Source organism: Oryza sativa, chromosome 2 (genome assembly GCF_034140825.1).
Source record: "Oryza sativa Japonica Group chromosome 2, ASM3414082v1".
In the NCBI taxonomy this organism is placed as follows: Eukaryota; Viridiplantae; Streptophyta; class Magnoliopsida; order Poales; family Poaceae; genus Oryza; species Oryza sativa.
In genome coordinates, this window is record NC_089036.1 from 27,602,785 (window position 1) to 27,626,665 (window position 23,881).

Here is a 23,881-nt window from a genome sequence, read left to right on the forward strand (position 1 = left end):
GGCCTCGTCGCGGTCGTTGGATTGACCTGCTACGAGCCAGCTCAGGCCGTGCGCGTTTACTGAACAGTAAATATACAGACGAAAAAAAAAATTGCAGCAGCTTTTCGTTGCCTGCAGGTCGTCTCTCTTGCGTATGACCGCACTTATCTGTCTGTCGCGAGATTTCGCACGTACACGTATCGTTCTTCTTTACCGGTATTGATGTGGTGAGCATATCTAGGAACATATGCGAGGTAGGAACTGTGCTTTTTTTAGGTCTCAAGTCAAGCTACTAGGGAGTAGAAAGGGAGCACACACACATGATGCTCGGTTGACGAAAGCGATGGTGAATTGGTGATCTGTCCAATATTGTACAACGAATCCATCATACCTGGTTTCCCACGAACGGGATGCAAACGGAACCGAAGCTAACATAGGACACACGAGTTTCATTTGTTGTGTTGCTCCACGTCGCGTCGCCTCCAGATATATAGAATCCCATTCGCATGCCATATGTTCTGTACTTGCTGTCTTGCTTCTGTTTGCTTTTGAGGCCCACCCTAACATGTTACTTAGCTGGTGGCCTGATCAGATATGGTGCTAATCGCTGCACCCTGATTTGGACCGACTAAACGTTTTTTTGTTCGTTTCCTACATGCCTGCCAAACAGAACAAAGATAGCTGTTTGCACAGTCCATTCCAAATCTTGGCCGTGCTCCCATGCCAGTGCATGTCTTTATGACGAAATGATGACCATCTATCTAAATCACGAGATTATATGACAGTAACCAAGAAACGGACATGCCAATGGAGTGTTTAGGCAAGAGACGGAACTGAAAGCAGAGATCACATGTTGCTCGTGTATATGGATCGTTTTTTTGCGTCTATGGAGCGAAACTTTTCTCTGAAACATGGCCGGCACAAACACAACCGCCACGACCGTGTGATCCACATTCACCAAGACCGTGAGATCCATCACAGCAATCCCACAATCACGACCGTGAGTTCCACAATTACCAAGACCTTGAGATCAGTCAGCACCACAGTGCCACTGCCACCCACAAATCACCACAACCCTGAGATCCATCACCAAGATGCTAAACTTTTCCCGTCGCCGTTACCCAATACAAAAATGGCCACTAGCCACAGCAGTTCACGTTCTCACCACACAGCCTTTTTAGTGCCCTGATTATATAATCTTCCTCGTTAATCACAGTTTCTAAATCTTAGTTACCGAATGCTAATTCCACTTACAATCATTTTTATTTCTTTACAAAATGCTAATTGCGACACGCACTCCCGAATCCCCGCCGCTAGTCTCGCCCACAGAAGATTCGAACACATACAGAATTACACGGACCACAATCGTTTGGTTACCACTAATCACATATTCTAATTGATCCTGTTCCTGATCATGTACCGAACACCTGCCATGCCATGCCACGTACGTGGAGTGGCCACCAAACCCCGCGCCGCTCGTTGCCGCCGGCGCGAGTGGCTGTGCCGGTACACGGAAGACGCGGCTTCCGTGCGCGCCCCGATGCGGGGGTGGCGGAAAGGAGGACAAGCGTTGGCAGCTAGCTGCGCGCCTCCACGTTGTTCCGGAACGTTCCATCGCATCGTTAACTGAAACGAGAGGCAGTATTAATCCCCTAGTTAAACTCTGGCTAAGTATAGCAGAGACGCCGGCCGAGAGGAGTGGGGGGAGAGGGAGGAGGAGGAGGAGAGTGGCTACTAGTACTAGCTATCTTTGGAGTGGGCGTTTCTTGGCCGGCGGCGATGGAGCAGGTGCGGCGGAAGAGTAGCCTGAGGTCGCATGGCTCAGGCAAGTCCTCGCCGCGGGTGGGATCGGGGGTGTTCGATGAGCGGTCCGGACTGGCGGCCGATCGTGACGGCGGCGAGGAAGGGGAGGTGGTCGTGAGGATCGACGGGGAGGGGCCTTGCCGCGAGCCGTTCGCGTTCCCCGGCCAGGATGGCGGTGGGGCGGGGAATGTGAGCCCGAACACCGACTCCACGGCGAGCACGCCGCGGGGGGCGAGCAGGACGTGGTCCAGCTGGACCAACTCGCCGCGATCCCCGCCCAAGGTGAGGCGGGACGGGAGCGTTGAGTTTTGGAAGAATGATGGCGGCGGGGACGGGGGCAGCGATGGGGGTGGAGGCAGAGGCGGTGGCGGTGGCGGTGGCGGTGGCCGGCGCGCCTGCGAGGCGTTCAGCTTCAAGAACCGGGCGCCGCCGCGGCCTTCGTCGTCGCAGGCGTCGTCCCCTTCGCTATCGCCGCAGCCGGCACACGCTGCGGGTGCGGTAGACGGCGGCGAGGATCCGCCCACGCGTCTCATCGGGAACTTCCTTCGGAAACAGAAGGCGTCCGGCGCCGAGCTGTCGCTGGACCTCGACATGGAGGAGCTCGGGAGGCCGTCGCAACTGCATGCGCAGCCATCCTTCTCAAACTCCCTGGAACGCGAGGCGCGAGTCTCCTTCCAACCGAAAAGGCGTGTCGCCTCGTCCTCTGACTCCGACTCCGACACCGGAGGTAGCCGTAGGCGCGGCGGCGACGACGGCGAGGTTGTTCGCTGCACGTCCAGTTCCACTGCAGCGGGACACTTGATGCGAGCCAAAACGCGATCCCGGCTGATGGACCCGCCGCCGCAGCCCCAGCCGGCGTCCGCGGTCCCTCCCGTCGGCGACGAGGAGAGGAGATCCTCTGTCTTGCGGACGCCTACGAAGTCCGGCCAGTTCATCTCGGGCCTCATGACCGGCAAGTCCGGGCAAATCGCCAAGTCGGGCCCGTTGGAAGAGGAGGAGGAGGACCCATTCATGGACGAGGACATCCCCGACGAATTCAAGCGCGGGAAGCTGGACGCCATCACTATCCTTCAGTGGCTCAGCTTGGTGCTCATCATCGCGGCATTGGCGTGCAGTCTCACCATCAAGGCCCTGTCCGGGAAGAAGGTCTGGGGGCTGCACCTCTGGAAGTGGGAGCTCCTCGTGTTCGTGCTCATCTGCGGCCGCCTTGTCTCCGGCTGGGTCATCCGGATCGCCGTGTTCTGCGTCGAGCGCAACTTCTTGCTGCGCAAGCGCGTGCTCTACTTCGTGTACGGCGTGCGCAGCGCCGTGCAGAACGCGCTCTGGCTCGGCCTGGTACTCTCCTCTTGGCACTTCATGTTCGACAAGAACGTCCAGCGGGAGACGAACTCGCCTGTGCTGCCCTACGTGCAGAAGATACTGTTCTGCTTCCTCGTCGCCACGCTCATCCGCCTCGTCAAGACGCTGCTGCTCAAGGTGCTGGCATCCTCCTTCCATGTCAACACATACTTTGACCGGATTCAGGAGGCATTGTTCAACCAGTTTGTCATCGAGACGCTCTCCGGGCCGCCCCTAGTTGACGAAAACCAATTCCTTGCTGAGATGCATGAGCTTCAACGCGCAGGAGCAACCATCCCAGCTGAGCTCCGTTCCACTGTACCAACCAAGAATCTTTCAGGGCAAAGGAGTATTCGGATGTCCGGGGTGATTCCTAAGGGAGAAGGGAGCAAGCAGCTGTCAAAAGAGAAAGGAGAGCACCAGATTGAGGAGGGGATCACCATTGACAAGCTTCATAAACTCAACCAGAAAAATATCTCAGCTTGGAACATGAAAAGGTTGATGAGGATTGTTCGGTTTGGGACGCTCACGACAATGGATGAGCAGATACAGCAGGCAACGGGTGAGGGGGATGAGTCAGCGACACAGATTCGTAGTGAATATGAAGCCAAGATTGCTGCCAAGAAGATCTTTCACAATGTGGCGAAGCCTGGCTCCAAGTAAGTGTCTTCATTGTCAGTAGTATAGTATGGTTAGATTCCCTAATCTCCTGCAAGTGCCATCATTGCTAGTTCTTACAATATAGATAATCAGACAAGCAACTGCAATTTATCTGTAATGTAGGAACTGTTAGTTCGTGCGGTGGTCGTGCGGACAGTCAGTGTTATTTCATTGGAGATGCTAGTATGCTAATATTTCATCCTATATATCTTTAGTATTAAGTTACAGGTGTTTAAAGCTTATTGAAAACAGGGATTGCAAAAATTCTGAACTTGCACATTTCTGATCAAATTCCTAATCACAAACATATGAATACTGCAGGTATATATACTTGTCAGATTTGCTGCGTTTCATGAGGCAGGAAGAAGCCATCAAAACAATGGATCTTTTCGAAGGAGCACAGGAGCACAGCAGGGTTAGCAAGAGATCTCTAAAGAACTGGGTGGTAATGATCTTTCACGATATTGATTTATAATAACGAGTCACAGGGTGTGTTTGGTTCTTTGCCAATATCAACTATACCAAAATATTGGTGTTGCCAAAAAAAAAAGGTGCTCATTTGGTTTGCAACTAAAATTTTGTTATCCCTTTGGCACCAAACGAAATACCAGTACCTACATATTTTGGCAACAATCCAAACATGCACCTTACCAAAATTTTTTGGCAATGACCAAATCTTGCCATTGCCCCCAAAAAATGGGCAAGGCTAACAATGGCAGTAATCCAAACATTCCCGTAGCTAGTTCTGAAAATGCCCTTGCTAATATTGTTGTATGTATTCTTCTGTAGGTGAATGCATTTAGAGAGCGCAAAGCCCTTGCCCTAACACTTAATGATACAAAGACTGCAGTGAACAAGCTCAACCAGATGGTTAATGTTGTTGTTGGGATAATTGTGTTTGCCCTCTGGCTACTTATTCTGGGTATAGCAACAACACATTTCTTTGTCTTCCTCAGTTCACAAGTTCTTGTGGCAGTTTTTGTATTTGGGAATACTTTGAAGACAATTTTTGAGGCAATTGTGTTCTTGTTCGTGATGCATCCTTATGATGTTGGTGATCGCTGCGAAATAGAAGATTGTCAGGTAGTGGGAAAGTTCTTTAATCTTCATTCATGAATATTACCTTGCATTCATTTACTAAAGATTGAACTACTTGAATTTCAGGTGGTTGTTGAGGAAATGAATATAATGACAACAGTGTTTCTCCGATATGATAACCTGAAGATCTATTATCCAAACAGTGTACTTGCCACAAAACCGATTATGAATTACTACAGGAGTCCTGATATGGGAGAAGGAATTGACTTCTCCGTTCATGTTGCCACCCCAGTGGAGAAATTAGCCCTTATGAAGGAAAGATTATTACGGTATGTATTAGTGTTCTTATCTTGTTGCAATACAATCCGACCTCATGAAATCTAATCAACAATGAATGATTAACTATGAATGTAAAAATGCAACTATGAGAATTTGATTCTGTTAATACTGTCTACTGGAGTCCGAAAGAAGTGCCTGCACTCTTGCCCCACCTAAGGCCTATGAATTAGCACTAAATTAGGGCATAAGAACATTTCATCATAGTTACAGCCTTCCTATCAGATTATAAAATCAGTCAGGCATCTATGAGCTCATTTGCTGCTTATGTTAGTATCTTACCACGCCGAGCTAATCAATATTTTCACTTCTAAATTTCAGTTACATCGACAACAAGAAGGACCATTGGTATCCTGGTGCAATGATTGTCCTCCGTGATGTGGATGACACCAACAAGCTGAAAGTGTCCATATGGCTCCGGCACACACTCAACTGGCAGGACATGGGGATGAGGTTCGTAAGGAGGGAGCTGGTGCTCCAAGAGATGATCAAAGTTCTCAAGGACCTCGACATAGAATACAGGATGCTGCCACTCGACGTGAACGTGCGAAACGCGCCCCCTATCCAGTCCACGAGGATGCCAACGACATGGAACTATTCCTGATTACTGAATCGGTGAATGCACCAGATCATTCAGCTATGAGATTACAGAGAGGAGGAAATGCCTTTGATCGAGTTTGAGCTGCAAGATCCTGGTGGCAACTAGCAAGTGTTCTGCGCTGCAAGAGCTTGGTAACAACTAGCAAGTAGTGGATAGCATGTAAAAACTAGCAATGGTTGTTATTGTTAGTGTGCTTGAAGCCATCATCACTTGGTAGTTGGTGCAGTATGTAATTACTGGTGCTGTGTAGTTGATGGATAACGTAGATACAGAGATAAAGAGTTTTCATTCCAAATGGTGAAAGCAGTAATAAAAAGTTCAATGGGTGAACTCCTATTTCTGATTCCGACGGCTAGCCCAGGCAACCAACGACCCTTGCCGTGAAGCTGCGAGGCCAATGGCCTGCTGCGTCGTTCGTCGAGTCTGATACTCTGGTTTTTGTATCTGATACTCTGGTGGAGATGTAGATCGGCGCCGGCTCTGGTGGTGCGCATGAAGCACCGGCCACCGGCTGGTTTCTGTTTAAATGGTTGCGCCTTCCATCGCGTGCTAGAATAGAGGGGGCAGCCATGGCTGCATCCATGTTGGGTCCGGGTGCAAGTAATTCAGGGATTGTGGAGAGATGTGGGATTATCTGACCAGTGGTGTGGAGTGACTCTAAAGTCACCTGACCTAGAGGATCCCAGTCCGGTGTGATGTGTGCTGCGTCGTACCTGAATAGAACTTGCCAGAAGAATTGATTTGAGAAGGTGAGATTCCTAGTATAAGCTTGACCCAATTGGCAATGATTTTCAACTCAAACCTAAGTCAATCAAGCTAAAACTACAAATGCTCTAACTATCATGGCTAATTTCACCCGAAAACGAAGAACCAGTAATATACTTTATGAGGATCGAAATTATGCTTTGATGATTCCAAATGAACAATTGATACAATTGGGAAGCTCAATACAGGCTTTGAAATTGTGATCAGATTATATATATTAAGCACATGTAACACCAAGGCATAGCAATTGTGGTAGTTTATCCTAAGAATTCTTCATTTAGTCACATCGTCTTATTTCAGCAACTAACTAAAGATCAGAACCGCAGCATAAGTATCCAGACATCTGCCCTAGATGGCAATGGCGTAATCTTTATATTTCTCATTGAAACTTATAATTTCAGAGATGAATTGCTCACCAAATCTCAGCAGCATATAACTCCATATATAACCACTTGCTCAGAACTTCAAATATCCGGTAGCATCAAGGTTGGTCTGCGCGGTCCGTGCCTACGGCGTTGTAGCTGCATCCTGCAGCTCGAATCCCCTCTCCACCGCATAGTCCACGAAGCTGTACAAGGGAAGCACCCTTTCGCCATACTTGTCACCGAACCTGTCGGCCTCCATCTTGGCCTGCGCTTTGAGCTCCTCTACGATGCCGAGCGCTCGATCCATGCCCAGCGCGCGCAGGACGCTGGCATTGCTCCTCATCTTGCCGTTGCCCGACGCGCTCCGGATGTCGTCGACGAGCTGGTACAGGACGCCGATGGTGCGGCCGTAGCGCCGCAGCGCGGCCTCCTCGTCGGGCCCCGCGCCTCCCAGCATGGCGCCGCAGGCGGCGGAGCACTCCGCCATCTCGCCGAACTTCTTCGTCAGAACCTTCATGACCTCGGCCTCGCCGAGGGCGGTGGCGCCGGCGAGGTCGAGGAATTGGCCGGCCGCCATGCCTGTGGATCCCACGGCGCGCGCTAGCTCCCCGAGGACGCGGAGGAGGACGGCGTGGGGTACGGGGTCGGGCGACGGAGTGTGGGCGATGACGTGGGTGTAGGCGAGGGGGAAGAGCGCGTCCCCGGCGAGGACGGCCATGTCGGTGCCGTAGGCGGCGTGGGTGGAGGGGCGCCCGCGGCGGGTGGGCGCGGCGTCGAAGCATGGGAGGTCGTCGTGCACGAGCGACGCCGCGTGGAGCATCTCGAGGGCCACAGCGGCGGGGAGCGCGGCCTCGCGCGGCGCGCCGAGGAGCTCGCAGGCGGCGACGCAGAGGACCGGGGGCGCGCGCTTGGCGGTGCCCTCGTTGCCGGCGCCCGGGAGGACGGCGTAGCGCATGGCGGAGTGGATTCTCTCCGGCGTGCGGATGGGCATCGCGGCGTCGAGCTCGGCCTCCACATCGGCGATCAGGGATGTCCAATAGAGGCGCAAATCGAAGGAAGGGGAGGCGGCGGCGGCGGCAGAGGAGGCCCGGATGGGAAGGAAGCGGGTGGATTTGGAGGTGGAAGGCAGCTTGGCGAAGGGGAGGGACATGGAGAAGGAGGAGAGAGCCATGGCGCTGATGAAAGGGGGAGATTGGAATTGGATTGGGGGTTCACAACTTCAGATGTGGTTTCCTTGACGGATTTGATAACGCCGTCCGCTCTTCTCTTTATTCGCTAACCATCCACTACTAGTGGAGTGCACTCGTGTCGTGTGAACCTGTCCAGCAATTTCTCATTCGCTAACCATGTTAGTCGTGTGAATGTGGTGGCAGCACAAATGCACAATGGCACGCTCACCGCGAACACGTTTTCCTACATTTTTATGGAAAAATTTGGATAGTTCCAACTTGCAAGTGTAAAAAGTATATGAAATTGTAATCATCATGACACATCACAGTCTTTGAAAAGTGCTCATATAAGTAGGGATGTAAATGTGTACATTAAGTCAGTGTGCGCGTGGTGATCGTGTACGTTTGTATTTCCTTCCTTCTGAAATATAAGGATTTTGGATGGCACATAGAAATATTTATCTTGTTTAGATTCGTAGTAATACGACGTGTCTTATTAATCTAAATTCTCTAAGACGAATGAAGTATAATGTTTCTTTTCTTTTTGAAAAGAGAAAATTATATACGGGCTCTAAGGCCAAATAACCATGTATCAATGACAACGATGTTGGTATCTCATCATTTTTCGACGTCCTAAATATTTATCATCGAAAACAAGTTTACAATATTATACCCTTCAATAAAAACATATTTATTTTCGATATTATTCTCTTCAATAATTTTTTTGACGTTTATAGATTTGGTAAAGCATAAAAAAATTCCAATATCAATTTTATATCAAAATAAGCTTAAGATCTAATAAATTTTATGATGATTATAGGTTTTTTAAGACAAATATATGCTGAACAATTCTTTTGGTTTCAAACTAAGCATTTCAAAAATTATTGATAGTTAGAAAATTAAAAGTTTAACTAAATCTTAACCTAAGCATCAAGAGGGCCCTCAATCCAAGCGAATAGTTCGTTCAGATTCGTAGTATTAGGTTGCATTCGTTCATGTAGGTTGGAAACTCATTCCCTCCGGGCGAAAAATGGAGCGGTCCATTAACGCGTGATTAATTAAGTATTAGCTAATTTTTTTAAAAAAATGGATCAATATGATTTTTTAAGCAACTTTAATATAGAAACTTTTTACAAAAAATACAATGTTTAGCAGTTTGAAAAGCGTGCGCGTAGAAAACGAAGAAGAGGGGTTGGGAACCCTGGGCAAAGAACATAGCCTTAGTATGTGTCATATCCATCCAAAGTTATTTATATTTGGGTTGTTTGTTTGTGCTAGCTGTGGCAGCACAGCCGTAGCAGCTGCTGCAGCCACAATTAATTTTTCGATTGCTACTATTGTTGCTCCAGATGCCTGCAGCTGGAAAGTAGCACAAACGATCAACCCCATTGTGGGATGGAGGAACTAAAACTTAATTTTTATCTTGTTCATAATACTTCCGTGTATAACTATTCTCCTCCTCCTTCATCCTCTATCTATCTATCTATCTATGTTCATTTCCTCATTTAACTAGCTGAGACTGTTTGGATGGAGGTTAACTTTATCACTATCGGTTAGTCACAATTGTGATAAACTTTGTCTTGAAAATAAGAGTATATATAATGTGTGAGCTAACATACTAATAAAGTGTGACTTAACTCCAAGTGTAACACACAATCAAACACTGTATAAGAAATTACGCTACACCTAAGATTTGACATGGTAAAATTCGACTATCAACCAAACAGCCTGCCGTTCTTCTCGAGCTCCATGCCAACTAACCTAGCTCTATGACGACCTGGTCATTGATTCATATCACCGTCCTTTAACCCATTTCTGAAGGATGTAAATATGTGATGTCGACGAGGATAAATAGAATGAACCGGCAAACAAAAGTATGTTGATATGCAATAGAATAGGAGTTCTAACAGGGCAAGCAAAAGAGTTCGTATCTCGGGCGTTGCTAGTGAGGTTTGAGCCAGACATATATGCTACCCTCTTTGTCACGCGTACATATGAGGTGCACTTGGCTTGGACCGAATGCCATGAGCTAGCTGTTCCGCTGTCGTGTGACCAATGTTAATTAAGTGTGTAAGGCGGAAGAAACATGATTGTTGCCCTTCTTGTAAAATGAGAATTTCTATTAGCACGACCCATGACTATTATTAGTGTTTTTACAGTGCTCCAATCCTCTTGCCCCTCGAGGTACTAGGAGTTGTTAATGTTAGTTGTTCATTGACTAAGACTATATTTGGCAATAGTATGCATAACTCTACAAATAGCAAGCCAATTATAAGTAGGAAGGGTATCCTGTGCACACGGGAGTACAGCTGCACTCGTGTACACGTGCGTCCGGATCCGTTCGATCGACATCCTACGGCCAAGTCTCCTAGCGTGGCAATTTTACGAATACACGCCCGCCTCCTCCACTTCTGTTTTGCAGAACAGCCCATCTGGTACCGCCTCTTCAGCTGATCTCGTTAATCACGGCGCTGATATGCTACGCCTCTTCAGCTCCTCTTGTGGTTCCATGCGCGGCGCGCCGCCGGCAAAATATTTCATCGAGGCGAAGGGGATCGTTGTTTTGCTCTCAGATGTCTTCTGTTCATCCGAACCTTGTGACTACTTCGAATCATTCTACACCATCAAGAGACGAATCATTCCACTACTTCGAACCTGATGCTACGGTATTTTTAGTTTCTTCTCATTCATATCGTTCATATACAGGCTAGTTAGGGATAGCTGGTGCTGGCGTGCGGCTGCTCCATATTGCATACATCAAGAGACAAGATTAGATTGCACTAATTTTCGTTCAGACTAGCTACAGATTTCCATAACCTGGCAAGTACACTGTATTGTTGTTACTGCATATTAAGGTAGGTAACTCCAACATAATTGTTCACTCAAGGAAATTAAAGGTTTAATCTCAGTTGTTTGCTATCTGTTTTTTTTTTTGCAGATGGAGGCAATAAATAGATTGGATGTGCGAGATAACTCAGATATTTATTCAAATGATGATATAACTTCTCCAGTAATAGAGGATGACAACACCAGTACACCAAAAAAAATATCAAGAATTCCACTCAATGTAAGTACACTGGCAATTTAAAAATTATGACTGAGGTGCTTTAAAATGCTTATTGCAATGTATATGTGATTTTGCAGTGCTCCGTTTTTACACCAGAGTGTGATGATAAGATAAGGCCTGCGGTAGGGATGACATTTGAAGATATTGCCTCTGTTGAAAAATTTTACAAGTCATATGCACACCAAGTTGGGTTCTCAGTGCGTATTGGGCAGCAAAAGAAGTTGGATGGCGTGGTTCAGTGCAAGCACTTTGTGTGCTCAAGGCAAGGATGGAAACATGTGAATGATAAGGAGATTGTTGATCCATCGAAGAAAAAAAAGATTAAATTGAAAGAAACTAGATGTGGATGTGATGCACACATTTACGTGAAGCTATGTTCTGATAACAAGTACACGATAGCTTCCTTGGTTGAGCACCATAGTCATGGACTTGTATCGCCAGATAAGCTGCATTTGATAAGATCAAATCGTGAAGTTAGTGAGAGGGCAAAAACTACACTCTTCACATGCAGCAGAGCAAGCATAGGAACCTCCCAGGCATATAGGCTCCTTCACGTGAGTGATGGGGGATTTCAGAATGTTGGATGCACTAAGAGAGACTTGCAGAATTACTATCGGGACCTAAGAAAGAAAATTAAGAATGCGGATGCTCAAATGTTTGTGGCCCAGCTATGTAGAAAAAATGAGGTCAATTCATCCTTTTTTTATGATTTTGATGTGGATGAACATGGCAGATTGAAGTATGTGTTTTGGGCAGATGCTACAAGCAGGAAGAACTATAGTCACTTTGGCGATATCGTATCATTTGATTCTACGTACACCACTAACCAGTATGACATGATTTTTGCACCATTTACTGGGGTAAATCATCACTTGCAAAGTGTGTTTTATGGTGCTGCATTCTTAGCAAATGAGAAGATTCCAGCATATGTTTGGTTGTTTAAGACCTTCCTAAGAGCAATGGGAGGGAAAGCCCCTACACTCATCATAACTGACGAAGATGCCAGCATGAAAGCAGCTATTGAAAAAGTTTTTCCAACCACGGTGCATAGGTTGTGTATGTGGCATATCATGGAAAAAATGTCAGACAAGATCGGACCACTATGGAGAGAAGACTGCGATTTAAGGGAAATGATGAAGTCATGTGTTTGGAGATCAGAAACTGCTACTGAGTTCGAATCACAGTGGAAATCTATCATTTTGGACTTTCACTTGGAGGACAATGAGTGGCTGTCAAATAGGTTTGACATTCGTAAATCATGGATTCCAGCATATTTCATGGACATATCTTTGGCTGGCATTCTCAAAACAACTTCAAGGTCAGAGAGTGCAAATTCGTTTTTCAACCGTTTCATTCATCGCAAGCTTGCTCTTGTTGAGTTTTGGCTCAGGTTTGTCACATCTTTAGAATGCCAACGCCAAGAGGAGTTGAAGGCAGATAACACAAGCATCCATACAACATACAAACCTGTAACTCCTTGGGCAATGGAGACACAAGGTAGCATTATGTTCACGCATGAGGTTTTTGACAAACTTCGAGAAGAGATTATAGCCGCCAGAGATCTTTGTTGTGTTAAAGACATTGCACAATGTGATGGGTTGAAAATTGTTACCATTAGTGATGGATCTCACAAGCTCAGGGTAGTCCGTTGCAATACAACGACAATGATAGCGAACTGTTCGTGCAAGCTATTTGAGTCCGATGGGATCCCGTGTCATCATATTATTCTAGTTTTGAGAGGTGAAAATCAAAATGAGTTACCAACTGCATACATCATGAAGAGATGGGAGAAAAGAGTGAAAAGGTAATGTGTGCATATACTCTTTGCTTGAATCTTTTAGTTTTAGTCAGTTCATGAAAAAAATTGTACAGTGCATACACTCACTATTTTTTTTTGAAACTGGTTTCCTAACCACATCGTTATCGTAGGGAGAATGTGTATGACGAACAAGGCAACCTTATAGAAGAGAAGCCAATTGACTCCTCGGAGGCGGCAATGAGAAAGAAAATATCAATTGCACGCAACAAATTTGAAGATCTCATACAAAAGGCTAAGCACTCAGATGAAGGCATTGACTTCTTAACATCTAGTGTGTTCAACCTTGAGGCACCCTTGGACCAAATGGTGTCTAATGTCAAGCATACTAGACATGAGGAGTTTGAGTCTTTTCTTGGTTGCACAATTCCTACTGAAATTGATATACACCCACCAACTGATATTCATTCGAGGGGGAGAAGCAAAAGAATTAGAAGAAGCAAGGATGACAATACTGGTAAGAAGCAGGGTGGCAAGGAACGGACACCACGGATCTGCAAGATTTGCAAACAAATGGTGTTTCAAGATTTGCACAGGATATGCTGCCTTTGTTTGCAAATCATGAAACTTGTCCTAGTGCCATATATATCCAAACGGGTTTTACTCGTTCTATATGCTGATGTGACATGTCATGGAGATGCCTACGTATCGGTGAGATCCCAATTTCAGTGACATATTGATAGTTTTTTTTAGAAAATTCTTTTATCCCCCTCTTTTTAATTTTTTAAAAAACAACTTCCCCCATCACTTTTCTTTAATTTTATTTTTTCTATATGGCTAACATGTAGTCACTACCATGGTATGTCACGTCAGCACACGGATTGAGTCAGAACTCGTTTGGACCTATGAGACCCCAGGATAAGTTTGGGGGGCTGAAAAATATATTTTGTGATTCTAAAATGATAAATATGGTTGTATGCAAAATAACTCTGGACAAAATTGCACTTCTTTTTTTTTCATAACACTTGGTTTATGGGGAATTTCGGAAGTACAAATTGTGTTTGTGCCTTCAAGTAAAGTATTATCTATTTGATCACAGTGGATTGATGGTTGCGCATCCTATATACTTATATAGTTCATCCCCACTAAGTGCACTTAATGCTATTTCTCTCTTCTCTCATAAAGCCACATCATTCTAATTATTTTTAGCCTTTGGATGGTATATATATGGTACAAATAGTCTCTTCTTTCTTCTATCATAAAACCATACAATTTCAATCGTTTTTTTCTTCAAAATTCATATGTATCAATTATATAAAATATGTTCACCTTGCATTATATTTGCAATCATGTGTAAATTATATAAAACATAGGAAGTCATTTTATTTTCTTTTACAAAATATAATATAGCTTATTTGTACATACTATACAACTTAATTTCCCGCAGCAACACGGCGGGGTAATCATCTATTATTTGGAGAAATTTGGGTCTTAATAAAGAAATCCTTGGTGGAATAATTAATCCTGACATATTGGTCCATTGAGCCACCTGATAAAAAACAAAGTTTATTACTCAAGTTCATTTACATATGTTTGGTTTGTGGGTGGGGTGGGTTGGATCAAATTCATCACTGTTTTTAGGGTGGGGTGATACCGTCTATCCGTAAGGCACGAGAGAGTTGATGATCCTATGTTTTATATTGCAGCTCATATGCCAGCAAGGAAGAAAAGTGAGTTGGATTGGTATGTCAACTTTTTAGGGATAAGGCCAATCCGAATCTTAGATGGGTACAATTCCATCTTACTTATTTTTAAACCAAATACCCTGATAAATAAATAGGTTCGACCCAACCCAATCCCGTCCCTTAACCAAAAGCATGCTTTGATTGACCCATCCAACATCAAGTTCTTTTGTAGATGGATTTTCATCCTTCCAGAAGATGTCCCCTCTTTTTTTATGTCATCTAAATAGTTATAGAAAATTTTTTAAAAACAATATATGAAAATATAGATTAATATGAAATATACCAATCCACAAAAGGCAAAATTCAACATATATAAGTTGTAAAAAAAGTTAAACTAAATATCTCTCGAGAAATAAAAACACTTTTCGGATTCTTTTAGACAAAGCCGTGACCTTTTGTTACGACCAAACCAACGAGAAATAATCACCGGACGGCAGTTGGTCCGAGACGGCCTGACTAGCAAACCAATGCAAACATATACTACTGATCAGCGTGAAAACACGGACCACGGAAGGGCAAGCGTAAATACGTTGTGAGTTATTCTTCCCATCATCCTATTTAACTTTCCCGCGAGTAGCCTTGTAGAACTCCAGCAGCCCAGTGTACTGTAATTGATCGATCGTATATGGCCGTGTTTTAGTTCGTGTGCCAAATTTTTATTTAAGCATACGGATACACATTTACAGTATTAAACATAGATTAATAGAAAACAAATTATAGATTCCACCTGTAAACTGTGAAACAAATTTATTAAACCTAATTAATCTATCATTAGTAAATATTTACTGTCACCCGACCACCAACTCGGCCACCGTCACCGGCGGCCGCCGGCTCAACATTTTCGAGGGCCCTAGGCGAACTTCACACTATATGCCCTTAAGAAGTTAAGAGTATTTTTTTTAACTTGTAATATATACTCTATAAACCACAAATACTATAGTAACATAAATAAACATTTCTAACGTGGTAAATAATAAATCAAGCAGTTTACAAGTTGCAATATAGTAATTTGTTTCGATAAAATAATATCGATAGTATGATTGACAACTTAAAAAAACATAGTAGAAACAAAGTACTATGACCTAAAATCAGTGAGGGAAAAATCTATATAATCAAGGGCCTAGGCCTAATGAAAACTAATCCACCATATACCTTAATTTAATTAGCTTATGGACTTATGGTGCACTGAATGGTTGTATACTTATATTGATCCCTTGAACGGTTGAACCAGAATGGTAGAACCCTAAGTCCCTAATCTAGGTAATTTAATGGGGAACAAAAAATAAATTAAAAGAACAGTTCAATTCGAATCAGTGAAGAGAATCGATGGATTGGATCATCACCTGATCTAGTGAGAAGGATCAATGGATTGGATCATCAATTCTAATCAGTGAGAAGGATCAATTCTAAGCTATTGGGCTAAATACCTATATAGGGTATATACCTGGATCGGAGCCTCCATTTTGGCTGGGCCCTAGGCCATCGCCCTTATGGCCCTGCTCCAGAGCCGGCCGTCCGGCGGGGTGCCAGGGACGGTGCAATTCAGCCTGCCGCCGCAGTCGCCGGACTTGGAGCTGGCCTGGGCAAAGACCGTGTTGCCACTGCCGCTGAGGGAGCATCCGGTGCTCGCCAGATGGTGACGCCGGGGGAACACGTTGACGGCCCACACGAGCCCTGGGGTGAGGTGAGCCATTAGCCGCCGACGATTGGGAGGGCGCCCGCGCGCACCGTGAAGGTGCAGTTGTTGACGATGGTAACGGTAGCGCCGCAGGCCAATGGCTGGAGGATGAGCGGCATCGAGAAGGTAACCGGTGAAGTTGGAGACTCCATGCTGTGAACTACCAGTGCGAGCTCAAGCGTAGTGCTAGCGTTTGTTGTTATGGATTTGGCCGTGATTGTGCAAGCGTTTAAACAGTGTATGTGCTGACCAAGAGCTGGAACATGGATATGGATCATATGCCGTGGACCTGAGGTTGTTACCGTTTTTTTTTTTTGACAATTTGGTCCTTTTAAAAAACTTATTTTGAAAACTAACCCTCGCCAAAAACTTCAACCAAAAATAGACTGTGGGCTCAGCGCCAGTTCCGTTGGCGCTGAGTTCCAACGGGTCAGCGCCAGTGACTTTGGCGCTGAACCCTTGCCCACGTGGATCACCAGTCGATCCGATTGCCGACGTGGCGTAGGGTCAGCGCCAATGCATTTGGCACTGACCTCCGTATAGCTCTTAAGTATGTGTAGTATGCATTGGCGCTGACCTCCGTATAGCTCTTAACTATGTGTAGTATATTTTCAAATCAAGTAGTAATGTGTAGCGCAGTGGTGAAGCCCATCCCTTGGCTAGTTGGTGACCTGGGTTCGAAACTTGAGCTTTGCACCTTTTTTTTCGCATTTATATGGGCAACAGAGAAATACCAAAAAAAGAGTGCAGACATGGGGGATCGAACTTAAAATCTGGTGAAAACCAAACAAGCATTTCAACCACTGCACTATCAATAGATCCTGGTAATGAATAGCACACTGTCTACTTATTATGTACCACGTCCACAATCAACTCTGCTAGCGTGGCAAATTTTAGCGTCGTACTGGCGCTGAGACGTTGGACCATAGCACCAACGGGATTGACGCTAAGTCCACGGTCTATTTTTAGTTGAAGTTTTTGACGAGGGTTAGTTTTGAAATAAGTTTTCTTAAAGTACCAAATTGTCAAAAAACGGTGGTTGTTAAGAGTGATTATACGTATGAAAGGTAAAGTTGGTCGTAGCATCACAAATTAGAATAAAAAATTGATACTCTCTCCATTCCTAAATATTTGACACCGTTGATTTTTTAGCACATGTTCGACCGTTCGTCTTATTTAAAAACTATATATGTATAAATATAAGTATATTTAACAATGAATTAAATGATAGAAAAAGAATTAATAATTACTTAAAATTTTTGAATAAAACGAGCAGTCTATTTAAAAAAATCAACAGCATCAAATATTTAGAAACGGAGAGAGTATTTAGCTTTGGATATCACAAAACCGAATTCAAAATTGCGTTAACTTTGGGATAACTTTCCAAATGCAAACTTAAGTTTAGAATTGTGGGCTTTACCCTAGTTAGGGAGCCCTTCCAGAAATTCTCTGAGGCCCGGATGGGCCGCAAAGGGGGTTTGGAAATAGTTTTCAACCAGCAATTGACGCGCCTCGGTATAACCTCACTAGCTGCGTCATTGCCCCAAGCGCAAAGATGAGTTCTAACGATCGCTCACCTCCTCGTTTTATAGCGCCTTCCGCATCTATAATTCCCCAACATAATCGGTATGGTACTAAACAAGCCAACAAGAAGTCAACAACCGACCTTCGTAATCCCAAGAGTATTCCTCCCCGTTCTTTCGCGGCCCACGGTCTATATAATCATGGGCTTTTAATTCGGCCCAGTTAGGCAAATTTGCCTCCCGTATTATTTTTCCTTTTTTTTTTCTTGATGAAATGAAATGTCCCCATTTCTAAACTGCAGCACTGTGACCCGATTCGATTCCTTTGTTCTCCCCTTCACTTTGCCCCGATCCGCACCCAAACCCTAGCCATCTAAAACCCCCGCGGCTCCGATGGCCGCCGCCTCGCCACCGGCCTCCCCGCCTCACCCCAAGCGCCGCAAGATGTCCTCCTCCTCCGACCCCGACCAGGAGCCCACCTCGCCTTCCGCCGCTGGCGCCGACGGCGCGCAGCCCCGCGCCCCCCGGTACAAGCGTCGCAAGGTGGCCATCCTGCTCGGCTACTGCGGCGCGGGGTACCAGGGCATGCAGAAGAACCCGGGCGCGCGCACCATCGAGGGGGACCTGGAGGAGGCGCTCTACCGGGCCGGCGCCGTGCCCGAGGCCGACCGCGCCGCGCCCCGCCGCTACGACTGGGCCCGCGCGGCGCGCACCGACAAGGGCGTCAGCGCCGCGGCGCAGGTCGTCTCCGGCCGCTTCTACGTCGACCCGCCCGTCTTCACTGATCGCCTGAATGCGCAGCTCGCGCCCCAGATCCGCGCCTTCGGCTACGTCCGCGTCACCAACTCGTTCAACGCGAAGAAGTTCTGCGACCGCCGGAGGTATGTGTACCTGCTGCCCGTGTTCGCGCTCGACCCCAGCGCGCACCCCGACCGTGAGGCCGTCATGGCGAGCGTTGGGAGTGGGAGCGAGCTTACGAAGTGCCTTGAGTGCTCAGAGAGGGGTAGGAAGGTGCCCGGTGTCATGGGCCGGGAGGGTAAGGTACCCGATCCTGCCCTTCAGGAGGAGAAATCTGTTGAGGCTTCCCGGGAGGAAGCTGCAGTGGGTTCAAATGAGGATGCAAATTGTGATCCTGCAAGCACTGGCGATCGTAGTGTTGATTTACCTATCCCTGATAATGAAACCAATACCCAAATCACTGAAATGAGATCAAATGGTGCAGAAAAATGTGATGTTCAACTGTCAGGTGGTACTCTCTGTTCTGAAGCTGTACCAGCTAGCAATAGTGAGACTGTTTGCCCCATCCTGAATTCAGATTCCAACACGAATTCAGATTCAGTTGATGTTGATCCTTCATTTGTGGCTGAAAAGAAAGGTAGTATTGAGACTGTTGTTACTGAAGATGGAAAGAAACAAGCTATGGATGTTGTTACTGAAGATGAAAAGAAACAAGATGTGGATTATGAAGGCAGCAGTCTAGAAGAGATGCCCCTGAGAAGTGCATTTTCTTACACTCATGAAGTCAAAGAGAGGTTTAATAGAATTCTCAAAAAATATGTTGGAACACACAATTTCCACAACTTCACCACCAGAACTAAAGCGGAGGATCCTGCAGCCAAAAGGTTCATCATTTCCTTTGCTGCTGATCGTGTAGTGAATTTGGATGGGATTGATTTTATCAGGTGCGAGGTTGTTGGGCAGAGTTTCATGCTCCATCAGATTAGGAAGATGATTGGCCTTGCTGTTGCTGTGATGAGGAACTGTGCTCCTGAGTCAATCTATGATGTAGCGTTCCGCAAGTAAGTTCCATACAAGAGTACTGCAGTTTTATATAGTTCAACAGATATTATTTGCATGCTAATTGATTTCTTTTATCATGTTTCTGTTACAGGGATGTCAATCTTAATGTGCCTACTGCGCCTGAGGTTGGGCTGTACTTAGATGAATGCATGTTCACTTCATATAACAAGAAATGGAAGGATTCACATGAGGCGGTTTCTATGGAACCTTATTCTGAGGAGGCTGAAGAGTTTAAGCTCAAGTATATATTCCCTCATATCGCTGCAATGGAGCACAAGGAGGGAGCTGTAGCTCTCTGGTTGCATTCGTTGAACAGCAGAAATTATCCAGATTTTCGCTACATGGATAATGCTGGAACTGAGGCAAGTATTGCTGCTGCAGTTGAGAGTGTTGATGAAGGGACGGTGCCAAGTGATAATATTAGTGAGTGACTCTTTTCCCAAAGGAACTTGTAGGACACAGTACTTCTGTCTGTTGTATGTGTCTGGAGAGAGGCTTTGAAATATTGCTTATGGAACCAAGACTGGATTGAAGGCTGCATCTCTTTTTCATTGATATACGGGCATAAATAGTCAAGTTGTGTAATGCTTCAGCGCTTACATAGGCAGTGTTTCCTTGGATGGACATTATTTTTTTCCGGATAAGAATGTTATAAATTTGATATATGTTACTTATTTGGAGGCAGTGTCATGGCAAGTTATGACGCCTGAGAAATGCTTCTGCAATGTTTGTTTGCTGAAACTATCCTAAATGGTTACTATGCTTTATAACTTTCTATATGTTTCTTGTTGCTTCCATCCATTTCATTCTAGCTAGAACTTGTTCTATGCTATCCCATTGTGCTTCTGGTCAATATTGGACATTGGGAAATGGTTGACTCATTTCATTGTTAGGATGTTTTTATTTGCTTTCTTATCTATATCAGTATACATAGTTATGCTTGGTTGCATTTCTCCCCGTGGAATTTGACCATGAAGAAATACTTAGATGAGGTTTTTACACTTCTGTAATAAGGCAATTGCATTTTTTTTCCAAACATAAAACTATAAGAGTTTTTTTTAACACGTTATCTCTCCAAGTAGTCCTTTGCTTACAGTTTCATTTGTTAAAAGGTTGACAGCGAGGATAATTGAGAATTTACCACTCCACGATAGTTAAAAATGGCAAATGAGGACCTGCGAATTACTGCACTGGTTGATTTGTTAAGTTGGATTTTGATTTCTCTACCCTATGCTGATAAGATCTGTGTGGAAGCTGCAACGAGGGAAGCATTTCAAACTGTTTCTCTTTATTATCTCTTTTACTTCCACAAATACTACTATTTTGTACAGATGGAACGAAGAACAACAGGGCCTGCAAACTACGACAGTGCGGCAGTGCCTTCGCTAGCTACGAATATAGGACCGGGGCGAGGCCAGCTACGGATGCTACAGTCGAGCGGCCACCACGATTACGAGATGCACCGGAGCGAGTGCAGGGACGCCGAGGTGTCCATGGACGCGGCGTCGAACATGCACCGGCGGTCAGTAGCCTCGATGCCGTAGTCCATGAGCGGGCGGCGCTCGAGCTCCTCGTCATGCCGGCGCGCGCATTCCGGGACCTCCATCTCCCCCTTGCTCACGTGCTCCCACAGGTACTCGAGCCTGCTCATGTACCTCAGCTTCTCGTACAGCCTGCAAGATCCAAAATTCCAAGGAAACCACGGTAAACACCAGCGCCTCACCCACGAATCGTAGTGCAGCACACACGGAGTGATTCGTTGTATGTACATACCCGGAGCTGAAGAGGAATCGCCCCAAGGTGGCGAAGAAGAGGCGGGCCTGGAATCCCGGGTGCACGAAGTACACCGCGCGCAGCCGCTCCTTGGCCGCGGCAGGCAGCGCCTCGTACGCCGCGCGGATCGCTGCGACGCCGGGGAAGTTGTCGCCGCGGTCGACGAGGGAGTGGACGTACACGACCACGAACTCCCGCTCCCCGATCTCCGGGAGCACGCGCCTCCGCACGTACCCCCTCAACGCCGCCTCCGCCCGCCCGCCCAGCGCGCGCGCTGCCGCGACAAAGGAAACGGGGTCACTTTTCCGCCGGCAAAAGCATCGGAATTGCGGGGATCTGACGAGCGAGGCCGAGCTCAGCTTACCGGGGAAGTACTTGCCGACGATCCTGACGAGGGCGCGGCCTCGCTTGTCTCGGCCGTTCAGGGTGATCGCCCGGCTGCGCTCCAGCAGCAGCTCCGCCTCGGCCATCGCGTCGTCCGTCTCGTGGATCAGATCAACCATGGCAATCGTCAATCGAGCTTATCCAATTCTTGTGGGGGGGCTTAGCTTAAAGCGAGGGAGAATGGGGACATTTTAAATATATACGGGGGGGCGATCCATCCGATCGGGGAGGAATTGACGTAGGAGGACTGGACGGTGTGGCGCGGCGCGGGGGCGCTGCGTGGGCTGGTTCCTGGGCCGTTGGGTGGAGCGCGAGCGGTGGCGGACGCGTGGGCGCGTGGACGGGGTTCATGGGGGGAGGCCGGGAGGGGGGATGCGGGATCTCGGGGGAATATGCTGGGAATATTTTCGGTTGGGATGGGCACGGTGGGGGTGGGATGGATTGGCGTGGCGCGGGGTAGGGGAGGCGGCCGCGTCGTCATCCGGTGGGTTTTGGGTGACCGATCCCATGGATGGAAAACGGGAGCCTTTCTGTGGGCAGGGTCACTGCTTCACCGATTGGTTTATTGCCGCCTTTGTTGAAGTCCGTTGTTTGCTGTTGGATAGAGCTCATTGTATTAGTTCATGTGAAAGTTAGTACACCAATATTAGTAGCTATAAACTTGGTTTTTTTTTTCTCCTATATCTTTCTCATACTTATGTATTTCATGTATTTATCATGAAGGGTAGAGAGCATTATTTATCTTGAAGCATTTAATATATTTCTCTCTCCTTCATACATACTTAGGCTCTCATCAGTTGCCCATTTGGTCCAAATTGGCTTATTTGGCTTATTAGAAAATTAAAATTAATTTATAAGTAAAACTTTTGTAGATTTGTTCGTAGCGACTTAAAAGCCAACATTAACAAAAATTACGTTAAAAGCATTTTAAAATCAACTTCAAAAATTCAAATTTTGGCTTATTCTTTGGTTGTTTAGGCCAAACGATGGGGCTATCACTATTATTCTTGCTCTTACATCGACAATAATTTTGGTTAATGCGCGTGGCAACTCAAAAATAGCCTTTTTTAAAAAAAATAATTAAAAATTATTTTTTAAAAAAATATGCTTGAATTGTGATTACTGTACTGTTACCATTATGGTACCCCTAATACAAGCTTAGTTATATACTTTATTCGTCCTAAAATGTAATAATATATTCAAATGATTGTGTGTGTCTAATTGTGTGTTATATTTTAAGATGATCGAGTATTGTATCGTTATATTTGGAGTATTTCCTTATTGGGTCATCAATATACAGTAATGTTCAGTTCTACACGAGAAAGAAGAAATGCATATTTTGGGAAAATTCCTATCAGCACTATGGGGCGGAGTAAGTCACTTTACATCCCTCATCTTACCATCGAGTTCTAAACTACAAGACAAATCTTAACCCCTAATTTACAATACCGATGTAGAAGAAATCCTAAAGCAGTATAGGAGTTTCTTTTAGCCGATGTTGCACCTACGTAGCATATAGGGCCCACATGTCATTAACATCGTCCTCTATCCACTCTCTCATATGTTCCCCGTTATTCCCCTCGGTGGCCACAATGAGGTGGGTGGGAACAACGAGGTTCTCGTCGGTGTTAACGGCCTCATCGCCCTACTAACATCTACCCCTCCATGACCGCTAAAAGCTGTGGCCGCCTCCTCCCGAGCTCCTTCCCTTTCTGACGGCGGCGACAGCCCACTCCCTCGTGTCGCTCTCATCCACATCCTTTGGGCGAGGCCGACAAAGAGCCTCAACATGTGTTGCCGCCTACGACGAGTTTGTTGACACCGCTGGTACTTGGTAGTGACTGAGCTGTGCACTGATCTTAAGGAATGTGTAGGGGAGATATGAGGATGCGACCTAGCTGCCACCCCTCTATTCTCCGCCATCACCGAGTTAGTGGCTTGATGGTTTTAGGCACGGATGCCGTGGCATTGTCGAGCTCACCGCCATTAAGGGTGCCGTCGTCGGTGTCTGCTGCCGTGTTCCTGGCCGTCCCCGAGACACCCTGTTAACGACCAAATTTGGTAATCGAGTTAAGTAGATCTCACAGGCCTCGTATTTTTA

General features: G+C 46.0%; 5 protein-coding genes and 1 non-coding gene across 7 annotated transcripts; 3 read left to right on the plus strand and 3 right to left on the minus strand.

Moving 5' to 3' along the window:
• Nucleotides 1–1,652: 1,652 nt before the first annotated feature.
• LOC4330259 (mechanosensitive ion channel protein 5) lies at nucleotides 1,653–6,101 on the plus strand. The gene is made up of 5 exons (XM_015771376.2): nucleotides 1,653–3,779; nucleotides 4,102–4,225; nucleotides 4,570–4,863; nucleotides 4,945–5,147; nucleotides 5,476–6,101. Exons 1-5 carry the CDS (start codon nucleotides 1,759–1,761, stop codon nucleotides 5,756–5,758), a joined length of 2,925 nt encoding a protein of 974 aa, XP_015626862.1. The 5' UTR covers nucleotides 1,653–1,758; the 3' UTR covers nucleotides 5,759–6,101.
• On the minus strand, nucleotides 4,424–8,124 carry LOC4330260 (heterodimeric geranylgeranyl pyrophosphate synthase small subunit, chloroplastic). 2 transcript variants are annotated; one of them, XM_015771377.3, is made up of 2 exons: nucleotides 6,937–8,124; nucleotides 4,424–4,841 (listed from the first exon to the last, which is right to left on the minus strand). In XM_015771377.3, the coding sequence occupies exon 1, from the start codon at nucleotides 8,054–8,056 to the stop codon at nucleotides 7,028–7,030; it is 1,029 nt and encodes a 342-aa protein (XP_015626863.1). In that variant the 5' UTR covers nucleotides 8,057–8,124; the 3' UTR covers nucleotides 4,424–4,841; nucleotides 6,937–7,027. The 2 variants fall into 2 exon arrangements, with proteins under 2 accessions (XP_015626863.1, XP_015626864.1); XM_015771378.3 differs by lacking the exon at nucleotides 4,424–4,841 and adding an exon at nucleotides 5,977–6,478.
• Nucleotides 8,125–10,627: 2,503 nt separating this feature from the next.
• On the plus strand, nucleotides 10,628–16,262 carry LOC136355286 (protein FAR1-RELATED SEQUENCE 5-like). Its single transcript, XM_066307672.1, has 5 exons — nucleotides 10,628–10,720; nucleotides 10,993–11,121; nucleotides 11,199–12,925; nucleotides 13,051–13,453; nucleotides 16,101–16,262. The coding sequence occupies exons 1-5, from the start codon at nucleotides 10,628–10,630 to the stop codon at nucleotides 16,260–16,262; spliced, it is 2,514 nt and encodes an 837-aa protein (XP_066163769.1).
• A 1,450-nt stretch (nucleotides 16,263–17,712) lies between these two features.
• LOC112938052 (U4 spliceosomal RNA) lies at nucleotides 17,713–17,857 on the minus strand. The gene has a single exon (XR_003241101.1). It is a non-coding gene; the product is annotated as a U4 spliceosomal RNA (small nuclear RNA).
• Nucleotides 17,858–18,141: 284 nt separating this feature from the next.
• On the plus strand, nucleotides 18,142–20,297 carry LOC4330262 (uncharacterized). Its single transcript, XM_015767656.3, has 2 exons — nucleotides 18,142–19,622; nucleotides 19,715–20,297. Exons 1-2 carry the CDS (start codon nucleotides 18,217–18,219, stop codon nucleotides 20,052–20,054), a joined length of 1,746 nt encoding a protein of 581 aa, XP_015623142.1. The 5' UTR covers nucleotides 18,142–18,216; the 3' UTR covers nucleotides 20,055–20,297.
• Nucleotides 20,298–20,888: 591 nt separating this feature from the next.
• Nucleotides 20,889–21,947, minus strand: LOC4330263 (uncharacterized). Its single transcript, XM_015767933.3, has 3 exons — nucleotides 21,761–21,947; nucleotides 21,397–21,670; nucleotides 20,889–21,296 (listed from the first exon to the last, which is right to left on the minus strand). The coding sequence occupies exons 1-3, from the start codon at nucleotides 21,897–21,899 to the stop codon at nucleotides 21,074–21,076; spliced, it is 636 nt and encodes a 211-aa protein (XP_015623419.1). The 5' UTR covers nucleotides 21,900–21,947; the 3' UTR covers nucleotides 20,889–21,073.
• Between the last annotated feature and the right edge of the window lie 1,934 nt (nucleotides 21,948–23,881).

Coding starts and splice junctions, on each gene's coding strand:
- LOC136355286 (XM_066307672.1), top strand. CDS start 10,628: ATGTCTTCTGTTCATCCGAACCTTGTGACTACTTCGAATCATTCTACA. Junction 10,721..10,992: donor ACTTCGAACCTGATGCTACG/GTATTTTTAGTT, acceptor TTTTTTTTGCAG/ATGGAGGCAATAAATAGATT. Junction 13,454..16,100: donor GCAAGATTTGCAAACAAATG/GTGTTTCAAGAT, acceptor GCTGGGCCCTAG/GCCATCGCCCTTATGGCCCT.
- LOC4330260 (XM_015771377.3), bottom strand. CDS start 8,056: ATGGCTCTCTCCTCCTTCTCCATGTCCCTCCCCTTCGCCAAGCTGCCT.
- LOC4330259 (XM_015771376.2), top strand. CDS start 1,759: ATGGAGCAGGTGCGGCGGAAGAGTAGCCTGAGGTCGCATGGCTCAGGC. Junction 4,226..4,569: donor GATCTCTAAAGAACTGGGTG/GTAATGATCTTT, acceptor ATTCTTCTGTAG/GTGAATGCATTTAGAGAGCG. Junction 4,864..4,944: donor GCGAAATAGAAGATTGTCAG/GTAGTGGGAAAG, acceptor CTTGAATTTCAG/GTGGTTGTTGAGGAAATGAA.
- LOC4330263 (XM_015767933.3), bottom strand. CDS start 21,899: ATGGTTGATCTGATCCACGAGACGGACGACGCGATGGCCGAGGCGGAG. Junction 21,671..21,760: donor CGTCGGCAAGTACTTCCCCG/GTAAGCTGAGCT, acceptor TTGTCGCGGCAG/CGCGCGCGCTGGGCGGGCGG. Junction 21,297..21,396: donor CGATTCCTCTTCAGCTCCGG/GTATGTACATAC, acceptor TGGATCTTGCAG/GCTGTACGAGAAGCTGAGGT.
- LOC4330262 (XM_015767656.3), top strand. CDS start 18,217: ATGGCCGCCGCCTCGCCACCGGCCTCCCCGCCTCACCCCAAGCGCCGC. Junction 19,623..19,714: donor TATGATGTAGCGTTCCGCAA/GTAAGTTCCATA, acceptor TTTCTGTTACAG/GGATGTCAATCTTAATGTGC.